Source organism: Symphalangus syndactylus, chromosome 1 (genome assembly GCF_028878055.3).
Source record: "Symphalangus syndactylus isolate Jambi chromosome 1, NHGRI_mSymSyn1-v2.1_pri, whole genome shotgun sequence".
NCBI classification, from domain to species: Eukaryota; Metazoa; Chordata; class Mammalia; order Primates; family Hylobatidae; genus Symphalangus; species Symphalangus syndactylus.
Window position 1 is genome coordinate 40152093 of NC_072423.2, and position 14537 is coordinate 40166629.

A 14537-nucleotide genomic window follows, 5' to 3' on the forward strand; every position below is an offset into this window, starting at 1 on the left:
TGACACCTGAACTGATTCTGGAAGGATAATGGGCATGGACTAGGTAAATACTGGTGTCAGGAAGTAATAGAAGTCATCCTTCATCTTGGTGAGCTCTAGAAAGTTCTATTTTGGGTCAGAGATCTCAATTATAAATCTACTGAAAGCTATGAGCTCTCTCCCTGGTAAAATGTTCATGTATAATTACAGCACAATTTCTCGGGGTCATGGACTGCTTAAGTTCCATACACAGATCCTCTAGGGTTCATGAACCCCAAGTTAAGGGCTTTGCAGAAAATTATATCCTCTGTGCTGGAGGAAACCTCTGAGACCACTTAACCCAACCCCTCACTTTATCAACAAGGAGATCAAGGCCCAAAGAGGACAGATAACTTGTCCAGGACCACACAGCCAGTGGGTTGTGGGGATGTAGAAGTCTGAAAGGGGAGGGAAGGCACGTCCAGCTTCCAGCCCCCATGGTGTCTTTTCCACAGGGATATTTCCTGGCTGGCATCTGAGCTATGTCGACGTGAAGGACAACTCCCGCGACGAGACCTTCCGCTTCCAGTGCGACTGCTGGCTCTCCAAGAGTGAGGGCGACGGGCAGACGGTCCGCGACTTTGCCTGTGCCAACAACAAGATCCATGATGAGCTGGAAGAGACCAGTATGTGGGGGACAGCATTGGCTCAGGAGGGAGGCAGGGAATGGTGCTGGAATAAGAAGACACTGTTCCAGCTGGAGGGGGGTCAGGTGCCCGATGCAGGGAATAATATGGAGAGATGCATGAGGAAACATCCTAAATGCTGTTTGGTGAAACTGGAACTGCTAAGAGACACTGATGCCAGCTCATGGCTCAGAATCACAGGGACTAATTAGGTAGCAGGAAAACCCACTGGGGACAAGCTGACCCTGACCTGAAGGCTGAGCTGGGTGGTTTGGTGTGGAGTCCTCTCTGGTTTATTTTTATAACATGGACATCATCCAACTGATGCCTGTGGCAACAGCTGCCTAATCAACGCTTCCTAGAAACAGAATGCAGGGGAAGCCAGTATCTCCAACAGCAGCTTTCCTTTTGTCCCTTCCTCAGGGGATATTTAAAGGGGAAGAGTAATTGATCCTGAGGGGATGGCCATTAAAGCTGAGGGAGATGTGCCTCTCACAGATGCCAGGGTCTGGGCCCAACAGATTGGAAGAGGCTTGTCAAAGGCAGAGCCTGATGTAAGAAATGGATTTTTCCAATCTTAGTTATTAAGGCAGCACTAGCTTCAGTAAGAGGCAAACCCCTAAATCTCAGTGTCTTCACACAACAAAACATTTTTCACTCCTATAATACCCAGTCCAGTATGTGTGTTTGGTGGGAGGTCTTCCACGGAGTGATTTAGGGACCCAAGCTCCTTCTCTCTGTATCTCAGTCATTTCTAACATGTGGCTTCCATATTTCTTGCAGATGGGAAAAGAGCATGGAGAAGGCACACTCCTCTAATAGAACTCACATCCTATTAGCAGGAACTAGTCATGTGGCACCACCAGATGCAAGGGCACCTGGGAAATGTAGTCCCTGGCTGGGCAGCCCCTTCCAGGGGACCACTGTAGACTATGGAAACGAGGCCACCCACCCACACTCATCTCTACCATGCCATCCAAACTGCCCAATCATGAGATTAGCTGCCTTGAGAGGTAGTGAGCACTATGTCCCTGGGAGTATTCAAACAAGGGCCAAGCACCCATTTATCGAGAATTCCTGTATGAGGATTCCTGCCCCAATTCAGAAGGTAGACTCTGAACTTGTGTAATTGCACTCCTAAGAAGTTACTGGGTGCCCAGTTTTATTTTAGATGCTGTGAATAATGCATATGGCTTTGTGACCTCTAGTTTATTTGTATTGACCTTTTCACATGCGTTAGTCTCTCAATATATCCAAAAGCTCCCACAAGTTAAGGGTAGCATCACTCATGTATGTAGCCCTCTGCAGCTCTGCAGGCCTTGGGGATCAGTAGGTGCTCAAGTGCTCAGTGAATGGAAGAAAATGCAGTCCTTGTCCTTACAGCCCCACAATCTAGTTCGAGGAAACCTTAAGCACCTTACACAAGTGCCATGATGAGCAATAGAGATTCCTCAGGCTATTGGTGTCCAGGGAAGTAGACAGTTGTAAGTCTTGGAGCATAATCACTGAGTCTCCTTCACAGATTCCCTGCCAAACCCCTGCTAAAATCTGTGAGATTTGGGTTGGCAGGGAGATTGTAGAGGGGAGGTGACCCTTCTGTCAGTTCCAGAAGGATGTGTGCATGCTGGAGACCAAAGGGCAGGGACACATAGCCAGGAGAGGGCCTGAATCAATCTGTCTTTACTGGGAGGTTGCAGAGAGAAGAGTGATGCCATCTGGGCTGCCCGTGAGGGGACAGGCAGCCACACCTGTGTCCTCAGATGGAGGTTCACCCTGGAGGCAGTCGTGGATGCAGCTTGAGGCAAGCATGCCAAACCTCAGCTACCTTCATTTAACCACGTGACAAACTCTTATTGGGCACCCACAAGGGCCAGGCCCTAATCTGACTTCTGGGGACCCACCAATCAATAAAACAGAGACCCTGCCCTCATGGCATTTAAATTCTGACATCACTGACCCCAAGGCATTTCTGGACACTCAGTGTGTGAGGACAAAACCCTCTTGTACTTGAACAGAGCTTTATGGGGTGAAAGCATTCCATACCCATGTTCTTAATAGGTCTTTGCAATCCCACCCCATGAAATAGAGGGGGTGCAAATTCACACCTCTGTATCATGGATAAGGCAAACAAAAACCCAGAAAAGTTACATGACACATCAAAGGCCCACTGCACCGCCCCAGGATGTCTTGTCCTTATTAGGCCTGGCTGGTACTCCAGACTAATTGATTTCTCCATCTCATTTAGCCTCCTGTTCTCTACCTTCATCCCCAACTCTTGTTGGCAATTCTAGAAGCTGCTTCTTGTGCTCTGCAAGCATCTGCCTCTGCAGGTGGTTCCAATGTGCAGCCAAAGCTGAAAACCATTGGCAATCTTTAAATAATACCAATGTCTGGGTCCCATTCCCAGAGATTCTATTGTAATTAATCCAGGGTAAGGCCAGGACAGTAAGATCACATGCACGCTTGTGTACACATGCACACACACACACCACACACACCTGGAAGGACAAAAACATCTCTCTCTGGGACATCCTCTGGCAGGGCCAATGTCTTCCTCTCTGCAGCCCCTCCAACTCCCTATGCTCCCACTCTTGAAGCCTTTTAAGGCTGCCCAGTCAGCCGTACCTGCAACACTTCCAGCCGAAATACATTCCAGCTTGCAGGCCAGCTCCGCAGGGATGGAACAGTCACTGCTTGCTTCACCAGACAGTTCAGCTAGAAAATCCACCTTCATATTTATGTTATTGAAGCATCCATCCTTTGGTAGTCCCAATGGAGTCAAACAGAAAATTTCAGGAATGGTCAGGACGCTTGGTTGTATGTACCTGAAACCCAATCCTAAGCTGGCTCTAGCAAAAGGGAATATATTGGCTCCCAGAACTTGGAAGTCTTGGGTGGCTCTAGCTGAGACTTGGCTGTCTCCAGAGGCTCCCGTGGTCTCAGTATGTCTCTTTCTCTCTTCTCCTCTCAACTCTGTTTCCTCCCATGTGTCAACTTTGTTTTAGTACAGACTCTCTCCATTGTGGAAGTTGGCTGCTCGCAGCTCCAATCCCACGCCATTCCAGCTTAATAGCTTCCATGGAAGGGAAGAGAGCATTTCCCTGGGGAGGATTCTGATTGGCCAGGCCCAGGACTCTCAGCTCCATCCAACCTACATGGTAGGAGCTCCTCAGCATAAACGATGGTCCTGAAACATAAGACAGTAAAATCCAAATGCCCACTAGAAGCCCAACTATGCTCCTAGCATTCCTCCATGGCCATCACATGCCCCTGTAGTTCTTGTCTCGAGACTAAACATCTGTTTATTCTGCAGCTCCTTGAACAATGTGACATTGAATCTTCCCTGCATCCTGCCCCTTTCCCTCTCGGTACAACCTGTATCACTCATTCGTTGCCCCCTGCAGATGCCATGCCCAGGATGAAGGCAAGATTTCAAGGGGGATCTGCTCGCTCGTCTCCTGTCTTGCCTTTCAAACTAAGACCCATGCCTCCTAAGCCCACAGTAGCTTTGCTGGTGGCCCCTTTATGCTAGTGACTTCCATGTGCTTCTTTCTTTGCATGACTACCGAGAGCCTTCCTCCAGTAGGGCTTGTCCTTGGGTGTGCTGGCCCCATGGGAGATCTGTTAGGTGGGGCTCATCACTTTTACCTGCCCTGAATGTTCAAGTTCCTGATCCTCTTTCATCTGTTCCTTCCCAGCAACCTTGAGCAAACTTGAGAATCATGCCTTCTACATTTTTATCAAGCTGCTTCGTGTGGGAAAGAAAGCAAGGTGAAAATATGCTGATTGAAACTTCGTCTCAAAAGACCACCGATGTGACTAGCAACATGTGTTTCTAATCTACCTAAATGTCCTTGCTTACAAACCTTACTTCTCTACCTTATCCTTAGGACTACTAGGAAAGAATTCATTTCAATCCATGTAGGACACCCCACCCACATCATCTCTCATACCTCCTACTTGAGTCCATCGCGGTGATATGCAGGTTCCCAGTGCTCCCTGCCTCCCTCACTGATGCTGACAAACCATTTCCCTAACCACACCCAGGATCCCTCTTTGAATTCACCAGTACCTGTTTGCAGAACAGACCATCACCTCCCATGGGAAAGCAGAAGGCAGTGGTATAACTTCCCTTGCTGGGATGGCTTTGGGTCTCTGGGCTGGAATCTGCCCTGGGCTGCAGCACCCCTCCCTACTGCAGAAGGATGAACTCTCTGTGGATCTCTTCCTTTATCAGAGGCTGCCTGTCTCTTTGCCTAGATTCACTCTACTTGTTTCAGGTAGCAGAGACTTCTCCTTGAGAAAAGTTACAAAGGCAAAAGGGTGGCTGAGGGGCTGGGATTGGTCCTACCTTGAGCCACAGGCATGGCCATCTCTCCTCTTCATTATTTTTATCATGTCTCTGAGATAAAGGCACAGAAACAGAGCTACCCCTTTGGATCCAGTATCCCAGACCATCAGTCATTCAGGTACTGTGGCAAGGGGTCTATGTCTGGGGACACTTGAGCCAGACATTTACTGTGTCCTCCAGGGTGCCAGTTCCATCCCTGGTCTGGTCCCTGGGGAGTTAGCCTGGCTCACATGCCACACTCCCTCAGTATCTTGGCTTAGGGGGATCAGGTTGCAATTTTAATTAGGATGGTTGGATAGACATCTCTGAGACATGACTTTTGAGTAAGGATAAGAAGGAGGTGAGTCAGTAAGCCAAGCCACTATGGGTAGGGGAGGGAGAGGGAAAGAGGGAAGGACTCCAGGCAGAAGGACAGCATTGCAGAGCTCTAGGGAGGAGCACACCTAAGTGCTCTGGGTGCAGCTAGGAGGCAGAGTAAGAAAGAGAGAAAGTACTAGAACACGAGGTGGGAGAGGAAATGGGGAGCAAGGTTTTCCTCTTACCCCGCGGTACTTTGGCTCTTTTTTGCAGGGTTATCTATCACATTCTGTCATATGGTACAGTCTGTGTTTGTGTCTGGGGCTAGAGATTGAGTTCTAGTGTCACCCAGGGTCTAGTCCAGTCCTGGCACTTGATACCTACTTAACCAATGTTGGAGGAGTGCACGCTGGTGCAGACACGATTGAGCGAATAGCAGGGTGAGATGGGGTGACACCGAGACAAGATGCGAGCGAGACTGCTTGCTGGAGCAAGTGCAAGGGTCTTCATGGGGGCTTTGCCTGCCTGGGTCTTTCCCCTTTGCTTTTGCACTGGGCCCCACTTCTTCTCCCTTCTCAGCACCAATCTCCATTTTGCATCTTGGCCCTGTAGCTGAATGTTCAGCCCCACCTCCTGCTGCATTCCCAGTGGCTCCCATATTTGCCTGCAAAGAGATTGCTACTATAAATAAAATGAGGGCATTCGCTGTAGCCCCAGAATCCAGGCAGATTCTACCTACAACGCCTCAATCGTGGTGATTTTAACCTGCCTCCCCCATCCCCAGGCTGTAGCCTAAGATCAAATGAAGGACTGGAGGCCATGGCCCTCTTGCTCCCGCCCTGATGATGGGCACTGCTTCCCCTGTGCTGACCCTACCCCACCTCCTCCATTACAGCCTACGAGATCGTCATAGAAACGGGCAATGGAGGCGAAACCAGGGAGAACGTCTGGCTCATCCTGGAGGGCAGGAAGAACCGATCCAAAGAGTTTCTCGTGGAAAATTCTTCTAGGCAGCGGGCCTTTAGGAAGTAGGAAGGGGAGGCCCATGGGAAGTGGTTGGGGTTGGGTAGGTAAGGGAGGACCCCAAGAATCTCCCTCTTGGGTGGGAGCCATAGGTACACAAATGGGCCTAACCAGCAAGTACTTACTGAGCACCTACTGTGTGCCAATCCTGTGCAAGCGCCCAGGGGCTAAACAGGCAATGGTGAAATGGAAAGCATGGGACTGCATTTAATGGGAGCCCACCCCGTGGCTGGACAGTGCTACTCACTGTAAACGTTGCCCCATGTCTGCATAGACAAGGACCACACCTCCTTCCATCAGAGTCACCTCTGAACTGCTCAGATGCCCACTTCATCTCTTCACTCTCTCCGGGACTGCTGAGACAGCCTCCACCTCCCCATTAACTCTGCTACATCTTTCTCTTAGTCCATTCTGACTGCTATAACAGAATACCTCAGACCGGTAACTTAGAAACAACAGAAATGTATTTCTCACAGTTCTAGAGGCTGGGAGTCAGGACCAAGGCACAGCAAATCTGGTGTCTGGTGAGGACCCGCCTCCTGGTCCATAGCCAGCCATCTTCTCACTGTGTCCTCACATGGCAGAAGGGGGAAGGAGCTCTATGGGGCCCCTTTTATAAGGGCATGAATCTCATTCATGAGGGCTCAGCTCTCATGACCCCATCACCTCTCAAAGGCCCTACCTCCAAATACCATCACACTGGAGAATAGGTTTCACCATATACATTTGGGGGAACTGGGGCACAGACATTCCATTTATAACAACCTTTTCTTCAAATCTCTACATCAGGATGAAGTCTGGACACCTTAGACTCGCACTTACAGACCCCCACAGACTGCCTGCACTCCTACCTTCTCCATTACCTTTTCCCTCCCTGAACTCAAACTTCACCCAAGCCAGCATCCCCCCAGAAATATCTGCACCTCCACACCCCACTATTCCCACCCATGACTTTGCTAAGACATGTCTGTTTCAGGGGACTCTTCCCTTCCCTTCTTCCCTCTGCTCTCCAAGTCTCACCACCCTCCCCATCTTCATCTGCATAACGGTGTCACCATTCTTTTGTGCTGACACCAGGCAGCTAGTGGGGCTTTTTCATTGTGATTGTCTTGGTCCCAAACTGAACTGAACCCCTCAAAGCCCCCAGGACTGCCATGAGGTCCTGCTTGCCATCCCATCCCTGTTCCCTGGCCCAGTGCTTGGAATGCAGCAGGCCCCTGACAAATGCTTACCTGCTTCAGTGGGCAAAGGCAGCTCATGGACCACACTTTTGTTTCCTGCAGGGGGACCACAGACACGTTTGAGTTTGACAGCATCTACTTGGGGGATATTGCCTCCCTCTGTGTGGGCCACCTGGCCAGGGAAGACCGGTTCATCCCCAAGAGGGAACTTGTCTGGCATGTCAAGACCATCACCATCACCGAGATGGAGTATGGCAATGTGTATGTACTGAGCCTCTCCCCAAGGAAGCACCACTCCCTCAGCATGGGGCGGGGACTGAGCTAGACCATGGGCAAGAGAGCAGGGTATGATGAGGTGTCTTCTTCAAGGTCAAGATTACCCCATTCAGGAGACCTAGAAGGCAGGAAGGGAAGAGACAGCTGTATGGTTCTGAAGCTATCTGGATTGTGCATCTACTGTCAGAGGCAGGGGAGTAGGCCAGATGACCTAGGGTGCATCTAGTCTTTGAATCCAGGGATGCGTCCTTGGAAGGATACTGAGAAAGTCAAACAGTGCCAGAGAGCAGAGACTTTCCTTGCCTTCCCCTTCCCTCAATCTAAAATGACAAAAAAACGCAGTTTTGAAGCCTGCTGTTTACACGGTCATAGTGAAAACCCACCAACCATGTGGGCAGAGTAGGGACGAGAGACAAGCTAGGGTAATCCAATGGTCCATCTGTCTCACAGTACCCCAGATAAGGGGCTTTGCATTCTCCCATCAGAGCCTTCTGGAGACTCAGGCATTTCTGGAAGATTAAGGGTCTTAGTTACCCAGGCAACATAGTCACAGTCATCAATTTGTCTAATTAAAACCCTTTGGTAACCAAGCTGGAAGCCAGGAAGAGCCCTGAGGCTCTGGAAGGCAGGAGAGGTACTGAGAAGGAGCCAGGGGAGGATGGAAAGGGGAATCCAAGGTCAAGGCTTGCCAAAGGATAAGTGAAAGCTGAGTACACAGCTCACAGGGCCAGAACCACTGTGGACCCTCCCATATCTGCACCTCTCCCTGAGGCTGGCCCTGCTCATACCACACCCTAGAGCCTTCGCTGCACAGGGAAAGGTAGCCCCTGTCTGCACAGAAGCAGCAGCCAGGCTGGACCCAGGCAGAGCCCTTGACTATGGGCCCTGGCCCTCAGAAGCCCAAGCTTCTCAAAGCCACATTCGTCCAACCTGCAGCTCCCTGGATTTGGCTCCCCCAGACCAAGCAACTACTTGGGAATTTGGCAGAAAAGGTTCTGACCTCTGCTTAGACTGCCATAACAAAATATCAGAGAGTGGGTGGCTTAAACAACAGAAAGCTATTTCTCACAGCTTTGGAGGCTGGAAGTCTCAGATCAGGGTTCTAGCATGGTGGAGTTCTGGGAGGACTCTCTTTCTGTCCTGCACATGGCCACCTTCTCTCTGTGTCCTTACGTGGCAGAGAGAGAGAGAGCTCTGGTTTCTCTTCCTCTTTGTGTAAGGGCACTAATTCCATCATGAGGGCCCCATCCTCATGACCTTATCTAAACCTAATTATCTCTTAAAGTCCCCCATCTCCAAATACCAATGCATTGGGGATTCCAGCTTCAACGTATAAATTTGGGGAGATACAATTCTGTTCATAGCAACTTCCCTCTTGAGCTATGGCATTATTTGCTGCTCTTTTAAAGAAAGCCCAGCTCAAGTACAATCAATCCTGTAGGAGTTGCTCTATGTGGCTGGTAGGACCAGTACTGATGAGAACTTGACAGCTGGGAGACTATCCCAGAAAAGTGAATGACTCACTGAGCAAGTCAGGGCCAGGCCTAAGCCCTTTCCGTGGCTCAGTACTACCTCCCATCCACAAAGACTACGTCTGCTGATACTGCTCCTCTGCAAACCTCCCAAAATAAACAAAACAAAATAAAATAGTCACCTTCACATTACCCTTAAACCCACAATGTTGGCCGAGAGAGAGTTCTCAGCACCACCTGGCACCTTCCTGTCTTAGGAGGAAAGGAAGGCAAAGGCCCAGCTATAAGCTTCTTGCCCCACAGTCCTGGGCCCGAGTTGAAGAATTTTCCATCCTGCGGAAGAAGAAGCCTCTCTTGATTGAAGCATCTTTCCCTCCAGCCTCAGGAATGCAGCCTGTCCTTGGTTGTCACCAGGGCTGGAGGAGGAGGAAAAGATATCTGTGGGGAAGGGGCTCTTCCTGAAGTGAAGGGGTTGCAGGGGGTCCAGGCCCCTGGATACTAGCGCTGTCACATGGTCAAATGTGTGGCCTCCAACAGTTACCCATCGCCTCCTTGTGCTTCACACTGCCCTTTGGGAGGAGCGCTGGATGCTCTATAGGGTCTAGGGTAGAGGGACGATGGCAGGGGTGTCAGCCTAGGAGCTCTCTGAAGTCATGCCCTAGCTCACCCCTGACTGTCTGCAGTTCTCAAGCCTGTGGTCTCTGCTGGATGAAAACCTGTCACCTGCAGTTCTCAAGCCTGTGGTCTCTGCTGGATGAAAAACCTGTCGCCTGCAGAAATACCACCTTTGTCCAGAAGGGGGACTTTGCAGGCATGTTTATCGTGGTGACAATTCACATGGCCTCATTCTAGAAGGCACCTACATTCTGTATTATAAAACCACTTGCTTAACACTGTGTGTAACATCCACAATTCCTTTCCTGCCACCACGTTGGCCATATTTGGAGTTCCATGAATTACAAGTGATTTTAATCTCAATATCTCATATACACAATAACTCCAAATGTCCATCTCACAGCTATTTCCATTCTGATCCCTCTTTTGCAGTGTGCTATTGATCTTCCTGACCAGTTCTCATTCATCACTAATAGCCTCAGGATTTGGGTGAAAGGTCATACAAAAAGACCTTATTTTTTAACCGAAAACACCTTTATTGTTTATCCCGTAGCATATCTAATACACAACGATAAAAATTCAAATAATACAGAAACGTATGTAAAAGAAAGTAAAAATTCCCTACAGCCCTGCACATCAGAGGTGGCCACCATGATTAGCATCTTGGTGACCCCATTCTCTCTGGCATTTTTCTAATACACAATGTTCACAGATGTGTGCTTACACATAGTTTTGAATATGTATCACTTCTTTCTGCTCATTTTTCTCTGCTTTTGCTTTTACTCTGGCTGGACACCTTCCCCGCTTTCTAGCAGGAGCAGACCGCTGCGTATCCTTCCAAAGCCAGAGCTTTGTGTAAGTGTGCAGGGCCCACATTTTGGTGATCCTATAATTATGTCTATCAAAAAACATTTCCTTATATCTACACCAGGGAATATTTTTCAGCCATCAAAAATAATGAATTAAATATATACCAGATGACTTGGAGCAATTCCCAGGATGTATTATTGAGTGAGAAAAGTGAGACACAGGAAAACATGTCTTATGTGATGCCGTTTTGTAAAGGGAACACTGACATCCCCATATGTCTATGTACACGTGGGTCTGTGCAGGGTTGAGTGAAATGGAGGGAAATTTGGCAGGCTACACCCTCAACTGTTACATGGGTTATCTGAGGAGAAGGGATGCTGAAGTGAGAAGAAGGAGAAAGAGAGAGAGCCAAGCAAAGAGGGAGCAAAAAAAAGTATGTTTAGAAAAGTATGTACATGATCAGATGATTTTTGTATTTATATAGAATTATGCATATTAGTGGGCATATGCATAAAGAAATACATTTTAAGAGAATTTTAAAACAATGCAAGTATATCCTCCTCTAAGAAATTGTAGTATGTAACAACAATCCAAATTTATCAAGTGATAAATTGGGGGAAGAAGGATCTCAAAACAGAATAAGGATTTCCTGCAAATGTCTTTAAATGGCTTATTCTTAAGGGCCAGGCAGGCTCTGGCTCTGGGTCACCTTAAGCGGTGACTTTTCTTCTTCAAGTTTCAGTTCCTCCTCCTATGAAATGGGAGGATGATGCCCAGGGTTGGTGTGGGAGCTAATGAGATTCAAGAATGCAAAGTCCTGGAGTTGTGTAAGCAGGCAAAAAACCAAAGGTGGTTTTTTTTTTTCTGTTAAGAATGTTCATCTAAAGTAGGGTTTGATTTTGCACCATTGGACACACCTTTTCAGTGTTGCATTCCTGAAGTTGTTAGCCAGCACCAAGACTGCTTGTTTTCAAAGGTGTTAGCATATTAGCAATTTGGAGTGGGAAGAAACCATAGCAATTGTTCCGTCCAAACCTCCAGCTTCGCCAATGGGAAAATCAAGATCTAGGTAGGAGATGTGACTTGTCCAAGGTCACACAGGTGGTAGGTGGCAGGGCTGGGGCAGACCATGCCCTCTCACATCCTGTGCAGCATTTTCCCACCATGCTGTCTGGCTTTTTCCTTTATAATTCCTGAACCCACTGTCATTACCCAGAGGCTAAAATTGGGGATGTGCAAGAGAAGGTTTGGGAGGACTTCTTGGTCCAAGACCGTTCTCTTGGCTCTAGACTTGCTTCTGCTTGTGATGGCTTCTTCCGTAGAGGACTTTCTCTTTCCCCTTGTACTCTGCAGTCCATGAACACACACACACACACACACACACACACATATATATACACACAAACTCTTAGTTCAACTCAGCCAAGTGTAAGGGATTTGGGAGCATACATTTAATAGTCATATTTTCACTTGGTTTTGCCTAAAATTGTCACTCTGGATTCAGCAACTCCCTCTAAAGGTGACAACACCAGGTGCAAAAATTAACCAATCCCTTTAAGGAAGCAAGAGTATTCGCAGGTGGGAGTGAGCTTGGAAAAGAGCAGGTGACAGGTGAGAAAGGAAAGCACAGCTGTGTGCAGTGACTCGCACCTGTAATCCTAGTGCTTTGGGAGGCCAGCGCAGGAGGATTGCTTGAGGCCAGAAATTTAAGATTAGCCTAGGAAGCATGGTGAGACCCTATCTCTACAAAAATATATTTTTTTAATTAGCTGGGCATGATAGTGCATGCTCATAGTCCCAGCTGCTCAGGAGGCTGAGGCAGGAGGATGACTTGTGCCCAGGAGTTCAAGGTTATAGTGAGCTATGATCGTGCCGTTGCAGTCCAACCTGGGTAGCAAATTGATACCTTGTCTCTAAAGAAAATAAAAATTAAAAATACATAAAAATGAATAAAAGAAAATACAAGGAAGAGGAGAGTCAGATCATGAGGAGTTTTGCAGACCATTGTAAAGTCTTTGGCTTTTACTTGACATGGGAAGCCACTGGAGGGTTCTGAGCAGGGCAAGGACATACTTGGGCTTACATCTCAATAGGATCACATGGCTGCTGCATAGAGAATTGACCACAGGTAGCAAAAAGCTAGAAGACCAGTTAGGAGGCTCTTGATAATTTCCAAATAGGAGATGATGGTGACTTGGACCCAAGTAGCAGCAGGACAGATAGATACTAGATAGTTTTCAAGTGGGCTGGTTCTGGATATATCTTAAAAATAGGGTCGGCCGGGCACAGTGGCTCACGCCTGTAATCCCAGCACTTTGGGAGCCCAAGGCAGGTGAATCATGAGGTCAGGACTTCCAGACCAGCCTGGGCAAGATGGTGAGAAAAAAAAATTAGAGTCAACAGGATTTGCTTATGGATTGGACATGGAGTATGAGGGGCAAAAAAGAAGTAGAAGAATCAAGAAGCAACTGGAAGAATGGAGATGCCCGTCCATGATGAATTTTAAGTTAAACAAGAATCCATACTCACGTTTAACCCAACATTTCCAGCTCCAATATCCCATTACCCTGGGAAGGGATCATTTATAGATGAGCAAGGGGATCTGGGGGAGGGAGCAGGCTCAGCTGGGGTCTGCTTAGCCCCACTCTCCCACCTCTCTTCCAGGTACTTCTTTAACTGCGACTGCCTCATCCCCCTCAAGAGGAAGAGGAAGTACTTCAAGGTATTCGAGGTTACCAAGACGACAGAGAGCTTTGCCAGCAAGGTCCAGAGCCTGGTGCCCGTCAAGTACGAAGTCATCGTGACAACAGGCTATGAGCCAGGGGCAGGCACGGACGCCAACGTCTTCGTGACCATCTTTGGGGCCAACGGAGACACAGGCAAGCGGGAGCTGAAGCAGAAATTGCGCAACCTCTTCGAGCGGGGCAGCACAGACCGCTTCTTCCTGGAGACGCTGGAGCTGGGCGAGCTGCGCAAGGTGCGCCTAGAGCACGACAGCAGTGGTTACTGCTCAGGCTGGCTGGTGGAGAAGGTGGAGGTCACCAATACCAGCACCGGCGTGGCCACCATCTTCAACTGCGGCAGGTGGCTGGACAAGAAGCGGGGGGATGGACTCACCTGGAGAGACCTCTTCCCTTCTGTCTGAGGGGCTAGAGCCCCCACCCTCTCACTGAGATTCCCCAATCTCACATTTCTGCCCTCCACCTTGGCGGTCAGCAGCCCTTCAAAGCCTCTAGCATTGGCACTGGGGGCCAGCAGGCCACTGAGAACTTCATGGGGTCCTGCTCCCCACCCTACCCCCCAGTTTATTGAACCTACAGTGATAATAATTAGCACATGTCATAATCTGTGGCTGCCCAAAAATAACTTTTGTATTTCCTTTTTCTGTAATAACAGTAGTGACTAGGCTGGGACTTGCTGCAGAGTGTGGATGAGAAATTGAGTCTTCACCCAGGGGATAGAAGTGGAGAAGGAGAGGCCATCAAGATGGTGTATTTTAAGCAAAAACTAATTAACACTTTTCCCCAAAAAAGCTGGGCTAATTAAATTATTACCAGCCATATCCTATAAAGAACTCATCTTAGCATCTGCTTGCTAAGAAGTGTATACTTTTCCCCAGTTTCAATAAATCCAGTGGCAAATGGAGAAAAACCTCAGGAGGAAGTGTGTTTTGCTGGGGGATTTATGAGCCTGTGAAATGTAGATAATTCTTTCCATCACTTTACAGAGAATGCATTGGCAAGTGCCTGCTGGTTATCCCAGCCTGTGCTAACACAGTCAGGACTGGACCCAAAGGTGATAGGGATGGCACCTGCAACAGCCTGATCACTGGCACTCTAAGGCCGGGAGAGAAAGCAAGGTCATTGAG

The 14537-nt window shown here is 48.5% G+C and overlaps 1 protein-coding gene across 7 annotated transcripts in view; it reads left to right on the plus strand.

Moving 5' to 3' along the window:
• Nucleotides 1-14300, plus strand: part of LOXHD1 (lipoxygenase homology PLAT domains 1) — a 187833-nt gene extending 173533 nt beyond the window's left edge. For 5 of the 7 annotated variants that reach the window (XM_055292404.2, XM_063643965.1, XM_063643918.1 and 2 more), the window contains 4 exons: nucleotides 474-644; nucleotides 6188-6320; nucleotides 7599-7757; nucleotides 13334-14020. In XM_055292404.2, coding sequence (XP_055148379.2) covers nucleotides 474-644; nucleotides 6188-6320; nucleotides 7599-7757; nucleotides 13334-13814 — 944 coding nt within the window. In that variant the 3' untranslated portion in view covers nucleotides 13815-14020. Of the gene's footprint in view, nucleotides 1-473; nucleotides 645-6187; nucleotides 6321-7598; nucleotides 7758-13333; nucleotides 14021-14065 lie in introns of those variants that run through there. The other 2 variants (XM_055292432.2, XM_055292425.2) reach the window with 2 other exon arrangements.
• The last annotated feature ends 237 nt before the right edge of the window (nucleotides 14301-14537 follow it).